General features: G+C 42.2%; 3 protein-coding genes across 3 annotated transcripts; all 3 read right to left on the bottom strand.

Moving 5' to 3' along the window:
- Positions 1-3,794: 3,794 nt before the first annotated feature.
- nppa (natriuretic peptide A) lies at positions 3,795-6,021 on the bottom strand. The gene is made up of 3 exons (XM_040193216.2): positions 5,814-6,021; positions 4,746-5,064; positions 3,795-4,165 (listed from the first exon to the last, which is right to left on the bottom strand). The coding sequence occupies exons 1-3, from the start codon at positions 5,922-5,924 to the stop codon at positions 4,161-4,163; spliced, it is 435 nt and encodes a 144-aa protein (XP_040049150.1). The 5' UTR covers positions 5,925-6,021; the 3' UTR covers positions 3,795-4,160.
- A 1,570-nt stretch (positions 6,022-7,591) lies between these two features.
- Positions 7,592-8,944, bottom strand: nppb (natriuretic peptide B). Its single transcript, XM_040193211.2, has 3 exons — positions 8,657-8,944; positions 7,945-8,215; positions 7,592-7,780 (listed from the first exon to the last, which is right to left on the bottom strand). The coding sequence occupies exons 1-3, from the start codon at positions 8,927-8,929 to the stop codon at positions 7,770-7,772; spliced, it is 555 nt and encodes a 184-aa protein (XP_040049145.2). The 5' UTR covers positions 8,930-8,944; the 3' UTR covers positions 7,592-7,769.
- A 3,030-nt stretch (positions 8,945-11,974) lies between these two features.
- nppal (natriuretic peptide A-like) lies at positions 11,975-13,139 on the bottom strand. Its single transcript, XM_040193219.2, has 3 exons — positions 12,985-13,139; positions 12,596-12,894; positions 11,975-12,171 (listed from the first exon to the last, which is right to left on the bottom strand). Exons 1-2 carry the CDS (start codon positions 13,066-13,068, stop codon positions 12,598-12,600), a joined length of 381 nt encoding a protein of 126 aa, XP_040049153.2. The 5' UTR covers positions 13,069-13,139; the 3' UTR covers positions 11,975-12,171; positions 12,596-12,597.
- Between the last annotated feature and the right edge of the window lie 8,003 nt (positions 13,140-21,142).

Here is a 21,142-nt window from a genome sequence, read left to right on the forward strand (position 1 = left end):
CCACAGCGTATGGCCACGGGGCCGGTGGCTCCCTTCCCCTCTCCAGCAGGAGATTGGGAGTCAGGCAATGCAATTGGTGCAGACCCGATGTTTGGCTCAGATCTGTTTCCCGTGTTGCCGGATGTCATGGCAGAGGAAGTGCCATTGTGAAACATGAAATACGATCGAGTCATGATACAATCTAAATTTTCCACTGGCGATGGCTTTAGGTTTATCTCCGCATTGACTCGAAACCTTTTCCTGGTACAAATTGTGGTAATACATTTTCAACAAGAGGGAGAGTGTTATGTAGGATTGAGGATTTTGGAGACCTGTCTGCCTGACTCGAAGCATACGAACGATTAGTCATCATATCCCCCAAAGAAAATATGAGGATATCTACAGTATGTTCACCTGCAAGTGTTTGAATTCACTGTTATACTGTGGACAACACGCAATTCATCAGTTCTTCAGCACCACTTGATGAAAAGAAGCACACATATTAAAAAATGTTATGATGACAGTAATATACTGCTGCATGCCACTGGCATTCTTCCTACTCCACTCTTTATCTTTTACTTGAACATGTTGTTATGTTCAAAAAGATATGAGTCCAAATCTGTTGAATGAAGTGGTTCTTGTTAACTAATCAGAACGTTTAGCTTTAGACACAATGATTAAACATAACGTCACGAATGCAATAAAACCTGTTTTCATAGACTTCAGTTGTCTCTACTGGCTGCTGAGACCTGTGCTGCACTGAAGAACCGTTGCCACCCGCCCATAGCCCGAAGGATGACCCCCCCAACCCCCTTTGTGCCCTCCGCTGTGGCCGTCGGAAACAACCTGAAGGGTTTACTGAGAAAACAGACATGTCAAAACATTTTCAAAGACATAATCATGCAGACCTGAAGCAACAGACGTGTAAAATCGTTACTCAATACAAAGTCTCCAGGGCCACATTTTGCCATGATGACAAGGGGAAACATGTCACATGACCTGCTGTTGTCAAATATGTGAGGACACATTTTAAACCCGTTTGTCCCGCGTTTCTATTTGATTCGCTCACTCTAGTTCTAAGGTGGCCTAAATAATGATGTCTTTCTTGGATTATGAACTATATATTCACATTATTACACCAGGAGAGCGTCTTCGCTGTACTCAGCTATGATGAACCGACTGAGGGTCTTCACTCACCCCCTCAGTGTGCTGCCCGACTGGGAGTCATCACCCACTTTATTAATAGTCAAAAGACAGAATATTAGAATCCAGGCCGAGTTATTACAAAACTCCAGTAGTTCACCGCTTTAAAAAATATGGTTTGGTTTGACTCAGACTTCCCCGAGGCACCCCCTCCTCCTCCTCTTCCTCTTCCTCTCTCGGTCCCGCTATGACGGGAGCACGAGCCGGAGCGTCACGTCGCGCCGGGAGCGCAGCGGGGGCGTTTGATCCTGCCGCCTTCCGCTCAGTGTGTACCACGTGTTCATTCATACCACGTGTTCGTGTATTCAGGTGTATGTTTATCGCGGCTGAGCCCTCACAGCGTCCCTCCGCTGCCCGTTCCGGATACTTTTGGTTCCTTTCAGATCAGGGTGCAGGCTCACAAGATCGACCACGTTCATTTGGTTACGAACGCCAGATGGCGCCATTGAGCCCTTTTCCGTCCTGTGGTCCAGAACAGTGCCGCCGAACTGCGGACCGGTACCGGTCCGTGGGCCAGTTGGCACCGGGTCTGAAGAATAAATAACTTGTATATTATTTTCATTTTATTTTTTTATTTTTTATTTTTTTAAAGATTGTCCATCATGAAACCAGTCCCTGGTCCAGAAGATGCTGGTTGCTGGAGGATTTGATCTATATGAAAATGACTGAATTCACACACACTCCTATACGTTTCCTTTAAATTAATAAATAATTTGTTAATTTGCTTGCTTGTGTGCATCTACCTAATATAATCTCTAATATAAGACTACAGTCAGATGTAAGTATCAGTGTTGCTGAGGTTTAAAGATTTATTGGGAAATTGAATGCAAATTGTGTTGATGATACAGACTTTGTACACAGTAAATTGGAGGTCACAACACTTGTTTATTTTATCTATTCCATTTGTGATTTTTTTATGATACTTTCTAGTGAAGACCACAACCCATGCAGACCTGATCCTACTCAGAACTGTTCCCAGGAGACGGTTACAACGTCCTCAGACGGTCTGCAGTGTACAAAGAAAGCTAAAACTAAACTAAAATGATGATTCTTTTCCCAATGCAGATTTGGCTGATTAATCTCTATAGTTTCACTACCAAAGACCACTTTCACATGCGTTTGAGTCGATTTAATCAATGTGTTTGAATTAAATCTCATTTAATTATATTTGTTTTATTTAATTTAAAAAACATCCTTTCTATTTAATTTATTTGAATTTGTATAAAATATTTTGTTTACGGTACATTACATTTATATTTCACCTCTGCGACATCGTAATGCACCGTAATAATATATTAATAGATTTTGTATATATATATATATATATATATATATATATATATATATATATATATATATATATATATATATATATATATATATATATGAATATTAAATATGAATGTTAAAACTTTTTTTACTTTGACACAAGTAACTGTCACTGCCATGACGTTGTGAAATAAACTTGTTATCGTGGGGGAAATGTCATTGTTGAATGATATTATATAATTTTAAATGTCATTTAATGTATCGATGCCCAATCCAGATATTAAAATGAATATGCAAGTCTCCACATGAGGGTGCTCTGAGATAAAGAAAATGTTTCAAATGCTCTCGCCATAGCTGGGTTTTGGTTTTATAAATGACGGCTTTGTTCAAGGTATTTACAGAACCTTTTTTGCAACATGAATGACAATTGTACAATCTTGTTCAGGTTCAGACTTACTCAAGAGAGCGTGAGCCACTGTGATAGATCCAGTCCCAAGCAATAAGGTCATTTTGTTCAGGGACCCCTGTGAGCAGCCGGTCAGTGAGGTCCACGTGGAAAGAATGCAGCTATTATCAGCAGCCTTCACCTCTTCAGCTCTGGACATTTCCAAAGGCATCAACGGAAGCAAGGTCCGTTTGAATTGCTTTACTGTGGCATCCGTGTGGGTGGTTGCTGCCACCAGGTGAAATGCTCTAATTGATCCCTGTTATTTCCTTAATGCCACTGGACAGAACAGTCTGTCAATGACGTTGTCATAACCCACAGTGACATCTCCTTCTTACTGCCTGTCAAATGCATTTAGACTACATTAGTTAATGGTGAATCACAGCCATGATCCCCAAGTGATCACTTCCTCTCTCTCTCAACAATCTATGGGTTTGACAGCAAGTTAGAAGCATGACATGAAATCCATTTTCTGTTCCTAATCACCCTGCATGCTTTTGGTGAGAGACGTGGTTTAAATGGTAAACATTGTAAAGAGGTAATAATAGTTTTTATCTCATACGTAATAACTTCATTTATTTAGAAACACTAGCAAGTACATCCACCACTTGGTTCCACACTGAAATATCTTAACAAATCACGAATGGATTGTCCTGAATGTTTTCAATATATCTTTGCTTCTCAGAGAATATACTCTAATTACTTTGGTGATCCTGTGACGTTCTACCCAGTGCCACCGCGAGAGGTTAAATATCGTGCCAAATCGTAGATTTAAAGTCAGTCAAGTCATACTAAAAATAATGTCAAATACACATTTAAGATTACAATTTATTCTACTGTTATGAAACCAATTTGAATCATTTTAAATTAAAATGTATTTAATGACTTGGCACAATCGTGGATTTACAATGTCTTTATTTTTACTTTTTTAGGCAATGTTGAGTTTCTGCATTACCAAATGATGGAGGCTAACAAAACAAACCCTTCATACATATGAAAAAAGTGTATTCATTGGTTTATTCGTTAGCAACCACCTACACTTAAGTAGTTAACTCTCTTTTAGGGTGTCCTCAGTGTATAATGGACTTTTTAAAACTCATTACATAGTGAACAAGGAACCCATTTGTGACTTCAAACAGAGAAAAACATACAAACGTACATACTCCACTGTGACTACTGCAAAATCATACATGTGACATTTCTTTGGTTGTGTCCCGTCGGAGATCAAACTTTAATCCAACCAGTGTCCTGGGTAATTGTCCAACTACCCTGAAGGGAAGACAACACAAAAAAGAAAGAATTGTTTTATTATATATGTATTTGTTATAAATATCTTTCACACGTATTCCCTGATAGCGAACTGCAGGGTGCATTAAACCCCACAATAAGATTACATTTATCACCTCTATCTCACGTCTGTGTTGATTACAGAGGATGGATGGTTAGCCTAGCTTAGCATAATGAGTGGATGCCTGGGGCAAACAGCAAGTCAGGTTCTATCCGGACATCAATCTACCAACCCCTAAAGCTCACGATAACATGTTTAATATGTATATAAAAATGAAAATGAAATAATGCGTTTCTGGGAGAGTTACATGATGTGTACATCTACTTGATGAAAAACAGGACATCTTTTCAATGTAAATGTGATAAGAAAATAACCAGAATCTCCTAAAATAATCTGGGCACCATTAACAACAATATTTTTATGACTGCATGTCAATCATACAATTATTTCTTATTTTTGGTATCTTCCAAAAAAATGTTCAACTAACCACACGAGCCTTTGACTCCTTTGCTTCAGAATCCTTAATCTGAATCCTAACTGGGTTTTCTGCTGCAGTCTCACCTCTTCCATTGTTGCATCCCAGACCGCTAGCATTTCCTATCCGGTCCATCCTGGCTCCAAAGCAGCCGGAGGCTCTTTTCCTGGCAGTCAACAGCAGGTCCTGCAGTCGCCTCCTCTGAGTCTGGGATGCACTGGGACCCTCAGCTGATAATTGCGATTTTTCTGACATTAAGGGTCCTTGGTCCCCCTCCTGGTCCAGGTTCCATCCCCTGCTGGCCTGGCCGTTCTCAGGCTGCTGGTTTGTCCCTTCGTAATCAGCTTCAGAGTCCTCCTCCTGGGCCACGTCAGCCAGAGTGTCCTCAAAGCGTTCCAGTAGAGACTGGTGTGGAGAGTGGAGGATGGTTACATTCTATTGGGTACGTTAAAAAAGACTACGGAAGCAAATGTTGATAGAAAACAGTAAGCCTTCTAGGGAACCTGTGACTTCAGGTTGGCGTTTGTAGTTATATGGGGGACGGTGTTGTTTAAGGCTGTTAGAAACAAAGTAGTTTGAAGAACACGTTGATCGGAGGCATAAACTAGGCTTGTTGGCCAAGCACTCTGACACGATTCAGACCTTTACGTTGACCCGACCCAAGGAGATAGATTTTTACACAATAAAAAGAACAACTCAGTGGAACGAACTCAGTATTGCAAATACATTTTTCATTTAGCACAGGTGGAATCGTTGCTGAATTGAAAAGAATGTGACAAACAGCAAAGGAAACAGACGTAACAAATAAATAGTGAGTATGAAGCGTCTTAAGAGAGAGCAGCGGATAAAACAGAAGAGGACTTCAACTACAACTGCAACTTCAAATTGAGAATGAGGTTTACTGTTGTTTTATTCCCGTCCTGTCCACGAGAACTTTGTTATGTTGTTTTCATCCTACTATGAGAGCAAAGTTAGAATTCATTCTAAAAGTTACAAGAGGCAAAGGCAAAAGACCTGCCTGACTAGTTTGACTCATTACTGTCGTTGTCATCATTTACCATTAACATTGGTAACAGTAGCGGCGCAGCGTTGTTGGACCAACTGTGGACCACATGGTCGTTAACCAACAACACTCATCAACAAAGGTTGCTCACCTTGATCTGAGCCAGCTCCCCGGTAGAAGAGGGCCTTCCCAGTACGTGGCTGCTTACCAGTGTGTGCTGGCACAGCAGGGCCAGCAGGCCCCACAGGACCGCAGTCCTCATGTTATCCCTCAGCTGCAACTGCTGCTACTGTCGCCTGCACTGCCCCATTTTATTTAGACAACAACACACGTACCCACACACACTCAGCACGCAACAGACAGTGTCAGTGGCGGATCATTTTATAAAAACCTCTCAAGTGCATTCTGACACCTCAGCATGATAAAGCAGCTGGTCAGATGTTCCTTTAAGTGGTGCTTGGGGGTAGGTGTTGTGTGTGTGTGTGTTTGTGTGTACAGTATGTGTGTCTGTGTATCATCACGGTTACCAGCCACCAGTGGCATGACCTCAGGAGCCATCTTGGAGCTGTGAGCTCAGACGTGGCATGCATTGACCGGAATGCAGCATTCACCATGCAAATACTTCACACTGTCTACAGTCCTCAGTCTGAGAAGTACCATAGTAGGCTTAAACTGCTGCTCCGGCCTGATGTGTACAAATCGTACAGCCCAGGTGAGGCAAATTTGGGTATTTGTTATTTTGGGCTCTAATAAATGAATTGAATTCAAATGAATTGAAATCTTTTAGCTAACGTAAAACGGCATATCAGTTATGCTCACTTTTGGTTGGTTCACTTTTGAATAACACCTGAACATTTTTTGTGCCTTTTCCACACAACTCAGGAAAGATGAATTTGGAGTAGACAATGTCGAATATTAAAACTATTTTTTTTAATTTTTAAATAAGCTACTTTTTCTTTTCTTTCTTGATAAGATTGAGATGGAGAGGTTCACCCTTACGTTCTCAGGGTCCTCAGTAAGAAATTCAAAGTAAGAGTTACCATAGCTGTTCAAAGTGACAAAAGAATCACAGGAACTGGTGTTGGTTGATATATATATATATATATATATATATATATATATATATATATATATATATAAATACACACACTGTAGTAGTCGGTATAAACAACATGTTTGTTTTACTATATATGTTTTAATAGATTTAGATTTAGATTATTATACATTCTTCTACAGTCGTCATAAGATCAGAGGGGACCTTTTTTTCTCTGTTATTGGTGTGATCCTGCTTTCTGAGAGTGTCTTACTGGGAATACACATCCCAAGTGGTGGACATAAGTGTTGTCCTTTCCGTCCACAAAAAGTCTAGACTGCATGATGAGCCGTCAGAAGTAGCACAGAGGAGCTGCTCTTTATTCACCAGGCAATACGCCAGGAGGAAACAGGGATGAAAACATCCAGGGGAATCAATGAGTTGCTTTCCGTTTGTTTACATTAAGAAGGACAGAACCATGGAAAACCAGAAGTAGGGTTTTCATTTATTGTCAACAGCAGACTCACGCCATGGGGCAGGTTCAGGTCGTCCTTCAATCAGAGGATTTGCAGTTTGATCCCCGGCTCCAATAGTCCACAATTTTATGTGTCCTTGGGAAAGACAATTCAAATTGCTGCCGTATGGAAACTGTGTGACTGTTGCATGAATGTTGGTTATTGATGGGCCGGAGGCACCTTGCACGCTAGACCCTGTCATCGGTGTGTGAATGATGTCAGGTAGTGTTAGAGCGCTTTGAGACACATACAAGTACGAGTTTATTTAGCATGTCTCATTGGAGGCCATTTCCATTATATGACAATCCTTATAATCTGTGTGTGTGTGTGTGTGCTTGTTTGTGCATGTCTGTTTGTTGATCTTCAGCAAACACAATAATCCATAGTTGAAAGAATTTATTAAAAGGTTCAACTGTACATAAAGAACAGTCTTACATCCATTGTAAATAAATAATACTTTTTAGCTACCATCGATATTCAATAAATACGAGTAAATAAATAGCGTTTGAACAAAAAAGGTACGTTGCAGTTCCAGAATTTAGAAGATACGACTTCATCTTTACTTTTGATCTGCAAAAGAAAGTTAGAAACAACTTTGTTATTAAGACAATGTCATAATCGACAATAGAAATGTGTATGAGGCCATTGTATTGTACACTAGACCGAACTATAGAATAAGACAATCAACACATTACTAAAAACATTAGACAGGGTTACGTGTGACTGTAACTCACTAGATCTGCGCACAGTGTTGCACCCCAGTGAGCTCATGGAGCCTATTCGGTCCATCCGCCGGCCGAAGCAGCTGGAGGACTTTCTGGACGAGTCGTTGCGGACGCTCTTCAGATTCTTCGATGAGAGAAACTCCCTGATCGCTGCCTCATCCAGTCCGGTTTGGGGAGGCAGCTGTTCGTATGCCGCCTCGTCTCTGTCCAGGCTGTCCCTCTCTGCAGAGACTCTCTGGTCCACATCAGGAACGGACTCCTCTAGTCTGTGAAGGAGCACCTACAACATCCACATGCACACAAGTTAAGTTAGCTCTTGCCTTTAAAAAATAAGTATGACAGTGTTGGTTTACATTTACAGCATGGGCCTGCAAACATTTCTGCCCTTTTAAGCATGGGGATGCATCAGCAGCAGATGCTAGGACTGTGAGAAGTCTGTGAGATCCTGCAGTGGATGCTCCAAATAAACATTATTAATGGTCAGACTGTATGTCTGCAGTACCCGTTATTTATCATATTCTAATTGCATTCGTTGTTATTTGCTTAAAGCACCAATTTTACCACATCAAAGAGTCCCATTAAATCATCCAAGCAGTGTGCTGTAAAATAATTTAAAGTGCTTGCTTGTTTTCACAGCAGTGGATTTGTACAAGGGACGCATGTGCCATAGAATTCCAACTTTCCAAGCCCAGCTATCAGTATCACTCGTCTGAAGACTCACCTTTAAGATGTCCATGTCAGTTCCGGTCAAGCCTGTGATGGGATACGTGCTGGACAGCTGCAGCTTTAAGATGAGGAGGAGGCAATAGAGAGGAATGGAAGACAGATGCATGTTTCTCTGTGATTCCCTGTTAGGATCAATTAGATTGATGAGTGGATGCTGTTTGGCGTCTTTGTCTGGGAGCTGTTTGGATGTTGGAGCCCACAGCAGAAGCCTCTTCTCCTTTATACATAGGCTGGACACATGTAAGTATGCCAGGAATTGGACTGGCATTCCTGACACCTGATTCTGATAACAGGGGCTGTCGGAAACTGCTCCTTTTAAAGCGTTGTGTCTTAGATATTGGGCATTCGTGTGACATCGTTGCAACCATTTGCTACTTTGTTTGAGCAACAATCTCCAACCCCCGCTGTAGGAGACATTGTTGTCACAGAGCTACGGGAAGTAGTAAAGTCACAGACAGTGTGACGGTGTTTCTAAATTGAGTGGTGTACGTGATTGTGGTGGGGTGTAGATCGGCCTTCAGTGGGAGGACCACAGCTCAGACCAACACTCCACCAAAGGGTCCTTGAGAATGATGCAAGTGCCTCACACGCTCTCAGGGTGCTGCTCTGAGGCCAAATGTGACCTCTGACCTCTCCATTGCGGGAAACAAGAACCTTGTGGAGCACACACATTATCCTCCACGCGTCACCCCCTCTGCACCCAGAGAGTGCCTTATCCTCTGCCACTGCTTTTCTTTGACCGCATTGGTCTCAGCACGTCCACCCGGTTTGATTAAAAACTCACTGCACAGTACATCCCCAGCAAGAATGCCAGACGGACACATTTAGAGAGAATATATCGCACTAGATGGTGGTTGATGGAGTAAGCTTCCTGTTTGATGCTGACCAAACAACCTGTCAAAGTAAAGCAAAAGTGTTACCCGCCAGGGTGTCTCTTCGGGATTTGGCCTTGTTTATTTGTGAAATGAACGTAAACAGTAGAGACTGCTCAAGCTAAGTACATGAGTGGAAGTAGTACACAGCTGTTTTTCTGCATTAGAACATTTACGGATGTAAAATATCATCATTTTAAAGTACTCATGGAATCAATAATAAAATGATTAATTAAGATTTATTTCATGCGTTGACATAGTAGCAGCCGTTCTCGGTTATGGGTTGGACTACTTTATCCTCTCACTACTTCAGTGCAAAGGTTTTTTGCTTCGGTGTCCTGTAAGTTTGGCACAGTTAGTCTGAAATAAAAGATAAAGCTATCCCTGGATTCAGCGCGATCTCCTGATTTTCCTGTCGCTTGTCCTCCTAGCATTTAGCATCGAAGAATTGTGCACAATTTTGGACTAATTTCCATGACATTCCATGAAATATTATTTTACTCTTACTAAATTGGCTAACGTTGAGTAGTGGATAACAGCTTATTGTAGCCAGGACTCTAACTCGCCAAACAAGGGGAAGCATGCATGTCTATGTTCATGATGAGACACGCTTTGCTCTGTTGATGTGGTGCTCGGAAATGTTTCTGACTTATTCGCTGCGATGGCCTATTGGGTTTTGTACTGCAAGTTTGGCATGTCTGAGATAAATATAAGCTGTATCACAATGTATCATTCAGGCCGCTCTCCTGATGCTGTTTGATATACGTTTTTTACCGTGGTAGCCTTTAGCATCGAAGGACTGACAAAGTTGTACACCACCTTACGCACAATGTTTGGACACATTTTTATAGTAGATGATTTTATTAGTGGCCGTTGTGTGGCCGTTGTGTTTGGAGTATTTTTAAGTGGATTGTGGCTTATTGTAGCCAGGACTCTAATGCTTTCAACCAGGTGAAGCATTCATTTGTCACGATGAGTATCCAAAAAGTTGGTTCTGGTTCAGTTCTGACCTGTTGTTTTGGTCCCTTGGGTGCACACGTGTGGGCTTTCAGGGGCCAAAAGGACACAGTTAGGTGGTCCAGTGGTGGGGAACAGTTGTGCAACACAGGTCTCATCTTTTGCTTTCATTCAAATCAAACCCATACAGTCAAACTCATGCGAACATTTCCCTCTGGTATGAAGACGATCGGAATCTTAAGGATTCAAATATAAAGAAAGGTAAAGTACAATACATTATCAAAGTACTTTAAATGTAGCGTACTTGTAACTTTTTCACCACTGCATCATGTCTAAGAGGAGAGAATGAAGCTGTTGTGAAAACGTGTTTCTCCTTATAACTTATTATACTTGTGACATAATTTAATTCAATTGGTTATTTGCGACATGACGTTTCTAAACCTTTATTGTTATGGGCTGACCTCTGCATATTTAATGTTACACAAGACCGGGGGAGGGGAGGGGGGGGGGCTTTTGGCCTTCTGTTGCAGCTCCCCGAGGCTAACAAAATGTAACATTATTTGTTTGACACATTGGTAAATCTTTAGAAATGTAACACCTCTTATCTCTGGAGTTTAACGAGATACAGTGTGGCTGAAAATAAAATGTGGTTATTGTGCAAATGATTTTACACGGGTGTCGAGCTGTCGTGTCCCTGCACGTATAATCAGGGTCAACTGGCAGTCACACGCTCATCTACACACATCTAGCATGACCACGTCAAAGCATGCCCCCTCACTTCAGTCTCACTCGAATGAAAACTGCCCTATTTTTTTAATTTCACTCTTTTTAAGACAGGCTACTGCTATTTGGTATATTTATTTCAGTTATTGTATTTATTTTCAACAAATACGGGGAGGACTCAATGCCTGCATGGATCTGTGATTAATTGACCTCAATGGAGGCCAACACGTGCCAGTGTGTTTTCTCTTTTCTTCATCAGAGTTTGATGTTATGGGAAAGGTGGAATAGCCATAACATGTCAGCAATTGACTTGATTTGTGTTCTAATACATCAACTACTCAACATCAACTATGTATAATACAGCTGTGATATCAAATAGCCTTTTCGCTCCAAACCATTTTTTTGGGTGGAGAATAAGGCCCTGCATTAATTATGGTTCTTTATCAAGACAATCTGGTGCATTTTGCAGCAGAGACGCTTTCATAATTCCAGCCACGTGATAGAAGTCAGAGACGTTCACTTCGGTCTGTTAGAACCCAAACCAGATGAGACAATGATCCTGATCACGAGAAACACTGTATCCTCAACAAACACGTTCATGTTGAAACTGTGACGCATTTTCTTTACAAAATATAATTTCTGATGAAGTGGTCGATGAAATTCTTTCCCATTTAGCACTGCGTGGCCGGGTTATTTGACGTGCATTTGACAGGTATAAACTGCTCTCAGAGGAGAAAGAAACTCAATCACACACTCAGTTCGTATGCAAAAAGAAGATTTTACTACAATGCAAGGCAACTGTACTTTATCCAACATTAAAATAATAAATACATTTGGAATAATTTATCATGTAAATGCTTGCATATGAAAAGAGAAATGACAGTTGTGACTGAGGAGCGTTGGCCGGGCTGGAGGAGTCAGAGGAGCTGCTGATGGGAGAACCCCGAGTCATCCACACCTGTTGACAAAGACAAGCCAGCTTATTCACTCTTTCACATCTGGATATCTGCATTGGCCAAAGCTGCAGCTGCTGAGCAAAGAGCTCCTAAAGCGCCAGCTGATGCTCGGTGATGGACGGGCTCTCGGTGCCTCTTCTTAAATATGGACATGTTTGATGTGTTTTCATTTCAGCACAATCATGAACTCCTCTTGAAATACCCTTATAGATTTCTTTTATTCTATAAATACCTTTTTATATATTCTTTTATTTCAGGACACCTGCGGAGTGTAAAAATAAATTGTCATCCATTCCTTCATTCAGGACTAGTTAGTTACTTCTGCTTCACATTATGAAAAGAGAGAGTTCTCCAGCTCAACGTCGCTGTCTTTTTCCTCCAATTCTTTAAAATAAATGTTACGTAGATGATTTGAATAACACCTACCTTCAGCACCCCAGCCCGCTAAAGGAGCCGATCCTCTCCAGCCGGACCCCGAAGCAGCTCCTCATCCTGCCCTTCTTGTTCCGGCTCCACGAGCGCTTTGAGGTCCTCACGAGGTCTCTGAAGAGATGCGCCAGGATGCTTTCTCTCGCCTCCAGTGCCGAGTTGCTGGGATCGGAGGAGTCCCACGGCCGCTCCTCCCACGTCTTGTCTGTGTCTGCATCCTTCCCCTGCAGCTCCTTCTCGTCTGAGGCGTAAAACGGCGCGCTGTGGATCTCATCTTGTAGAAGTTGGTTCAAACTCTGGGGAGGAGAATAAAAGCCATAATGTTATAATATTGAGAGCAGCACAAAGCATGACATCATTCGTGGGTCTTCATGTGAATCTCTTACCTGTAGATCAGAAGCGGGTTTGGCTCCCACATAGTTCACCAGTAACAGCAGAGATGAACAGCAGATGAACAGCTTTGCGTTCATTTTTCCAACAATTTCTGTGAAGTTCAGCTGGCTTGCGACTGAGTTCGTCCCTGCTCCACTGTCTCGCGCTTCCTAGTGCGTGGCCAGGTGCCTCCTTTATACACCACCCAATTCCGTCACGAGGCCTCTGGGAATTAATGAGGTGTGACCAATGTTCCCACGGGCTACTGCAGGGACTGAAATGGTTCACAGGTTCAAACTCCTCACAAGATGTCAGACCAGGTTTCTGAAGTCTCGGCTCCGGCTGCGGAAATAAACTGGGGCATAAAGTCAAAAATAAAATGATTTTATTATCACGTAATAATGATAATGATGATAGAAAAAGTAATGGTAAGGTAACATATTGAGCATGTGGGCCGTGAGGAAATTCAGGACATATAATAACGGTGTGTTGTATTTTCCATCAGAGCATTCCCTGCCAGTCAGCATTCTTTGTGCTTATAAATGTATAAATCTAAATGAGAGTCAGCGTCTCCCCAACCACGAACGCCATTGGGAATTGGTAATATTGAGTGGTTATAAAGGCAGCCCTAACTATAAGCAAGAGGTTTTTTTCCTCTGAGGAAAATACTTAAGGTGCCCCATCTGCCCTCGGACAGCAACCTGATATGCAAAACAGTATTTGATGATTTTCTGGTTTTCCAAAATAGTCAATGACTAAATGCTTAATCCACATTAACTGTAAAATATAAATAAACTATTAATGAGAACAATTTCATAGCTGTTGTTTTGTATGTGTTTAATTTTATGTGTTGCCATATACAGACGTCAGATTTAGCTTTTTCCCTACAGTATGGGGATCCTGAGACCAGATAGCACCTGTGAAAATAACCCATTTTGTTTTTTGTACTGGAGCAGTTAATCCCAAATGAAAATGTTGAAGACATATTGGATAAAGTGTTGCACCGTGTGTTTCGGCCTAGTTAATGGTTGGCTGACATCCTTTAGTTCATCGGAGCGTAATCATACCAGCACACAGAATGTCAGTAATTCTTCAATCCTTCAGATTATGTTCAATGGGAATGTTTTTAGAATAATTTATTTCAACAATATGTATTTATCGAATTGTCAAAACCAAACAACATGTAAACAAATATCATTATATATATTGATTCATCAAGTAATGACGGAAAACACTGTTACTGACAGTTCCTCCAAGTTTCAACCTTCTGTTTTGTACTGCACAGACACCCTGAAGAGGCTGATGTACACCTGCAGTCCAGAGGTGGGCCTGCTTGTCCCAACTGTCCTGCACCAACCAGACAGGTACCAGGGGGCTGATGATGAGCGATTAGCTCTGGACCCGCTGCAACTGAGCATACTGTGTGGAGGTGGATGGGGGCTAATTGACATTTCACCAGCTCATCAACTGGAGGGCTATCACAGGAAATGGACTCAGGCTTCCATAATTTAATCCGTTGGTGCCGTCACACTGAGACACATGTGATACACTCAGGCAGCCAGAAATACAATGAGCAGTGCAGAAGTACAGTGGTATATGTTCAGAATGTTCTGTCTCTATCGTTGACGGTGACTCAAAGTCAAAGAATCGGCATAATTAATAATTGGGTTTCTGTAGCGCCGTTCTCAGGAAAAAGCAATAGAACAGGTTTGATCTTTGGAAAGTGAGATCTAAAAACCCACATGCAATTACCGCATATCTCCATAGAGACCATAAAGACTAAGGAAATGTCTTTAGAAGTATGAAGTATGAATAAAATTCTTTTTAAATATATTAGTCAAGGTGCTTACCATATTCAATATGAAATGAATAGCTTCTTTTGAGCCATGACTACAATTGTTTCCTAATATTAACCAAATACGTTTATCGAAACGCTAACAATCTGTCAACATGTAGTCCAAAACCTTTTTTCAGCACGATTTACTTTACTTGTTTGTTATACCAGTCAATAATGTAGTAATGCTCAGTAATGTCACAGTGTTTTGCAGAGGTTATTATTAGGAAAAGGAAAGACACACCTTCGTTAATGTTTTATCAACAGCGTGGTCAGACACAGACACAAGACAACACACTCTTAACATGCTAATGACAACACCGAGAACAGCGCCGTGTGCTCTATGCAGGGAATGTCACACCTGATAAATGATGGGATGAGACAGTCGCCCTGTCATGACGGCTCATCTCAGCCATCCTGCCAACAACGTTCCGGGACTTTCTCCCCTCAGCTGATTGGCTTATCGACCACCACACTCCTAAAGCGGATGCTGCAGCACAACCTCACTCACAATAAAATACTGAGCGTTTCACTGAGCGGTTTAGCTTTGACCTATGAGAGTGGGATAGGTGTACTCATGGCAAGTTATTTTTGAATGTGCACATTTTATAATGACTAAAGAGTTAAATATATACTAAATGTATTTTGAACGTTGTTATAAAAACATAGTCTTTCTTTTTCTCTTTCTAACCATCATCTTGTCCACATTTCCCTTAAGTTGACAACGTAGCTAAATATACCGGTAAAAGCTTGCCTTTGTAAACAATTGGGCAGATTGGATTTACTTGTAAACTTTTGTTAGAGATGAACATTACAAGTGCGTGGTTATATCTGAATTGACAACTCTCGGTTTACCATGTGGGAATGATCGTATCCTGTGACCATATTAGATCTGAGGAGCTCACACTCATTGGTCCTTTGTAAGGGTCACTGCAGAAATTATGCTTCTGTCTGACATATAGCCTGTGCTGCATCCTGTCTTACTCCTTTCCTTTGATGTCTTTCCACTTCTGTTGGATATCAGTGGATCTGTCCACTGGTCCCACCGAGGGTCAGAAGTCTGAACCCAGCATTCACACAAAGGGAAAAATGATTCACACCTACTGGCTGTTTTAATTTCACCCACACATACAGAGTGAACATTGGCTTTACTTAGTTCCCCCACCCGCCATCCCCTCTCGCTGTGAAGTGATGATGCTACCTTAACATTAAATAGCGTATTGAAGAAAAACAAAAGCACAAATTAAAGTAAACATATGCTGCATGTCAAAGAGGACACAATGCAAATGAGTAAAAAACACTCACTGACAGAGGTGAGCCATTTTACACTTTGCCATGGTCTGTGGTTCAGGAAGTTGCTAGAGTTGCTAGCATTTAATTACATTCAGATATGAATGCAGATCTTTGTCGTTAGCCAAGCATTAGATTTTTACTGATCAATAGCGTATCAACACAAATCTACATCATGTGATCAGGATTTTTAAACACGTTATACCATTGAATCATCTCTATTGGGTTCACTGTGCCTTTACCTATCTGCTTCTGATATATAATTATTTATAGTGTCACAGTTCAGCTTCCCTCACTCACCCCGTCAGCCCGATCACTCAGCTGCCACTCTGCTGCACCCACCCTCCTTAGTATGTAAACCCAGTCTCACTCACACTCACCCACAGTATCAGGATAGACTTTCCCGCAATCCCTTTTTAATTTCCAGTTGCAGAGTGATTGCATGTTTCTTGGATTCCCTCATCTTGTCCCGGCCCCTGTAACAAACCTTAGCCTTTTATCTCCAACCAGTTTCCCTTGTAAGCTGAACAAAAGACTGTATTTTTGAGAATTGGTTTTCTGCGGTGTGAGAAAAGCCTGGTTTAGAAAACCCATTGTTTTCTTGTCATACTGCTCTTGGGTTCCCCCCACACCCGTTACAGTAAAGTAAAACAAGATGTAAACACACGGCACCTCACCAAGAGACATGTTGGAGCTGTGTGCCAAACTACTACTGTTTTTTACTCCTTCTCTTGGAGAAGAGACTGCAATGGTGTCTTGGACAGAACCACAAGTTCCTGTCTACGGCAGATGACCTAAGGATAATAGGACGTAAAGCAACTGACACATATAGGAGTTTTAGAGAATTCCCAAAAATTCAATATGCAATCAAGTATTGTTTCACGTAGTCAGTGGATTCACATTTCAACATGTGCTTTTACAGCAGAATAGGTCAACAGCTCTGGTCCACCTTGCTCATGGCTGAAGCTGCAGAAAAACACCATTTTAACCTTCATGGAATCCATCGGACCTGATGTATTTCTGTCCCAGGCCGATCCCAGGCTCCCACAGCATTACATCATTCCTTCCCTTTCCCACCGGCTATGGAAAGACTAGCGTGCATATGTTATAAATGTGGCCCCTCTAGTGCCACCTGCACACAGATAAGGCTATTTTTGTACAGCAATAATGGGGATGCATATATATCTTTGGCACTATTTTTAACAATGCTTACCTAAAAAAAAAAGTAGGTCACCGGATCAAGTGTTTTTTACTGTAGAAAATTGTAAATAAATTATATTTATTCCTGACATTTTACATTTCACTGCGTCAGACCTGTCATAGTGTATACAGATTAGTGGTAGTGGATATTATCTGTCAAGGATGCGGGGAGGCAGGACTCAAATGCAGAGTTTAAAGCAAAAATACTTTAATTGTCGAAATTCAAAAGGCAAAAGGCCAACAGGCAAAAAGACACTCACAGGAACAGGGGGCAAAAAGGCAGGCAGGAACGAGGAACATCCAGGACGATAGACAATGACGCGACAAGTGACACAAGAGACACACGGTTTAAATACGCTAGGGAGGTGCAGGTGATTGGACACAGGTGGAAACGATCAGACAATCACAGGGGATGACAGGACAAGGCAGGAAGTGAAGTTACCCGGGGACACGAGTGGCAGAAAACTACAAAATAAGACAGGACGTGAACCACACCGTGACAGTACCCCCCCCTCAAGGGCCGAATCCCAGACGGCCCTATACTAGCAGAGAGCAGACAAGGGGCGGGAGGGGACACGGAACCCCTCCGGAGTATTCGGCGGCGGCGGCTCAGGGACACAGAACACCTCCGGAGTAGTCGGCGGCAGCTCGGGGACAAGGAAAACCTCCGGAGTAGTTGGCGGCGGCTCGGGGACACGGAACACCCTCGGAGTCGCCGGCTCAGCCCCCTCCATAGCCCCCCCCCTCAAGGGCCGGATCCCAGACGGCCCTCAAATCACCAACGGGAGGGTGGGAGAGGACCACGGGATGGGAGGGAGGGAGCCTGACTTAGGGTCTGGAGTCTCGGGGCCGATACTGGCCGAGTCGGGGTCGGGGCCTGGAGTCTCGGGGCCGATACTGGCCGAGTCGGGGTCGGGGGGGCCTGGAGTCGTGGGGACGGTACCGGGGTCGGAGGAGCGAGTCGGGGAACGGGAGATCCCTGCGGCAGCCCAGCGGGAACGGGAGATTGCTGCGGCGGCCCAGCGAGAACGGGGGATCGCTGCAGCCCAGCGGGAACGGGGGATCGCTTCTTCCCCCTGCCAGGACTCCTCCTTCTGGGGTTTAAGAGGTCCCGGAGCTCGAGACAAGCTCTTTGATAGCTTCTGGGACCGAAAATAAAGTCTGTTTTACGTTGCCAGAAGGGACTTCTTTACGTCCAGGTAGTCTGGTCCGAAATCTGGCAGCGGATCTGCTGAGTCCCTTCGTGGTTGCGTCATTCTGTCAAGGATGCCGGGAGGCAGGACTCAAATGCAGAGTTTAAAGCAAAAATACTTTAATAGTCGATATTCAAAAGGCAAAAGGGCAACAGGCAAAAACACACACACAGGAACGGGGGGCAAAAAGGCAGGCAGGAACGAGGAACATCTGGGACGATAGACAATGACGCGACAAGTGACGTTGAGTTTGAGTCCTGCCTTTCCCACCTGTCTGACAGAATGACGCAACAAGAGACACGCACGGCTTAAATACACTAGGGAGGTGCAGGTGATTGTACAGAGGTGGAAACGATCAGACAATCACAGGGAATGACAGGACAAGGCAGGAAGTGAAGTTACCCAGGGACACGAGTGGCAGAAAACTACAAAATAAGACAGGACGTGAATCATACCGTGACAATTATCAAGCTATTAAAATGATACATACTATATGGCGCAACCACTCAGACTCCTTATTATGGCTTCTAATTAACCCTGTGCTCATGATAACTGATGACTGATTAGCGATTCCTCTAGGTCACTGCATTCATTTTAGCTTAGGGACATTGCTAGTAGGCAGATTTTGTAACCGTCTTGATATAGCTGTTCAGGTTGAAGTCCAGATCCATAAATACAGATTTCTGGCATGGCAAAATACTTTTTCTATCTTTGTTTAAATAATAAACAAGTTTTGAACTATGATTGAACTATGATTGTTTTTGATAATCTGAGCTAACGGCAGCATGTAGATGTTGAACAGAAGAGGCCCCAGTATTGAACCTTGGAGAACACCACGTCATTTTTTTCATTTCTGATGTATAATTAGCTACAGACACAAGTCCCACGGAAAACGCACAGATAGAGCTCACTGTGATACTCGCTGTGATACATATTTACAAAACCTGCAGGTAATCAGCGCCTTTCTCCGCCCTCTATACTGCACTTTGTGAGCATTTAAACGCGCAAGTGAACGGACCTCCTTCTCTCTTTCTATCATGGATCCGCCAAAGTCAAAATAGCGGAAACAAAAATTCAGCGACAACAAAGTTGACGCTCTCTGACATCCCTCCACACATTACAGTTTTTCTCGGTTATTTACACACATTTTCTGAAAGAATGCCTCATATTCTCAGAACTCTACACACAAATCAAAAAACACACACACAATGGGCAAATCCCCTCAATTCTCCTGCAAAATGAAACTTTACATTCAAAACAAACAAACATTTCTTCTCAAAATGGTATTTTGTTTTCAAATGACAAACACAAACCATCATATGAATAGACGTTTATAAGAACCAGTTGAACACTGATGTGCTCAATGTAAAACACTATGATGAATGGAAAACACTTCTTCTCCATTCATCATAATGACTTAGGCCTTTTTTTTGTTCAGTGTTACACTTCCTACAGACAGTACATACATACGTGTGTTGTAAAATATATGAGAATATTGTTTTTATACTCAGAACACACAAATACACGGTAACAAATATATTTTATTTTTCCCACAAAAACAATGTACACAGTGTACATCCCATTCCCAACCAACACTAAAGTTGCACATACACTATATACAAATGTAATGTTATGCCGTTGTTTTCTAGGACCATGTTTATGATTCCATTTTTCTATTCAGGAGACAGAACACGTTCCCGACCACCTTGTGTTGGTAATCTTTCAGTTCTGCCAAACAAATAGTAAAATACTGTAATTACAAAGTAGGTATACATTTCCTAAATACTTGAAACATACTTTACAGTATTTTTACAGTCCTATAGAACAGTCCACAGGCAATACTGTACTACTGTACTCATTGAGTACTGTATTGATATGCAATACTGCAATTTGAGTAGATTTCTTACCTATTCTCATTTCGGAAAGTCCGGATGATGGATTCTACAGTGTACTTGCTCAGATTTCCCATTGAGGGAGGCTGGGCAAAGAGGCCCAGCCTCCCTCATTGTTAGACCATGGTTGACCAGATGATCAACCAAAGTGGCTCGGATCTCATCAGAGATTACGGTCCTTGGCCTTCCTCGTCCTCCTCCTCTTACTCTCACTCCTCTGGCTCTGCCTCTGTTTCCAATGTTGGGATCCATTGCTCCATTAAAGAGCTCACCTGTTGCCCTTTTATGCTAAAGCTCTGATTGCTAATTGTAAAACTGTGTGACGGGTGTTTGCCCTTGTGATGAGTCAGGGTGCATGTTTGAATGGCAGCGTGTTCCTTGTGAAAACAAGATATTTTCTGCATGAAAATTGTGCCAAAAGAAGAGAATTGTGTGTAGTGTTTTGAAAAAAGCGTGTTTTAGACCTGCAATTTGAGTGTAAATCAGGAATTGTGCTTGTAGTTTAGCAGAATTGGTTCAGGGGGTTGGGGAATGAGTTACATGTTGTGGTCATTGTGTCTCAAGTACCACAATTTGTGTGTAAACAATTGAGAAAAACTGTAATACGTGTGAATGGGTCCTCTTTGTGGACTTTGACAACAATACAAACAATGACAGACTGGATTGAGTTAAGATCTGGGTTTCTCCAAAGCAACAAAAGTAACATGAAAATATGTCCCGGTGTGTAACTCTACATACAGTATGCCTCCAAGTGATAGCTCTG

The sequence above is a fragment of the Gasterosteus aculeatus genome, chromosome 2, assembly GCF_964276395.1.
Source record: "Gasterosteus aculeatus chromosome 2, fGasAcu3.hap1.1, whole genome shotgun sequence".
In the NCBI taxonomy this organism is placed as follows: Eukaryota; Metazoa; Chordata; class Actinopteri; order Perciformes; family Gasterosteidae; genus Gasterosteus; species Gasterosteus aculeatus.

Coding starts and splice junctions, on each gene's coding strand:
- nppa (XM_040193216.2), bottom strand. CDS start 5,924: ATGAGGACTGCGGTCCTGTGGGGCCTGCTGGCCCTGCTGTGCCAGCAC. Junction 5,065..5,813: donor GGGAGCTGGCTCAGATCAAG/GTGAGCAACCTT, acceptor TCTCCACACCAG/TCTCTACTGGAACGCTTTGA.
- nppb (XM_040193211.2), bottom strand. CDS start 8,929: ATGCCAGTCCAATTCCTGGCATACTTACATGTGTCCAGCCTATGTATA. Junction 8,216..8,656: donor CTGACATGGACATCTTAAAG/GTGAGTCTTCAG, acceptor TGGATGTTGTAG/GTGCTCCTTCACAGACTAGA.
- nppal (XM_040193219.2), bottom strand. CDS start 13,068: ATGAACGCAAAGCTGTTCATCTGCTGTTCATCTCTGCTGTTACTGGTG. Junction 12,895..12,984: donor AACCCGCTTCTGATCTACAG/GTAAGAGATTCA, acceptor TCTCCTCCCCAG/AGTTTGAACCAACTTCTACA.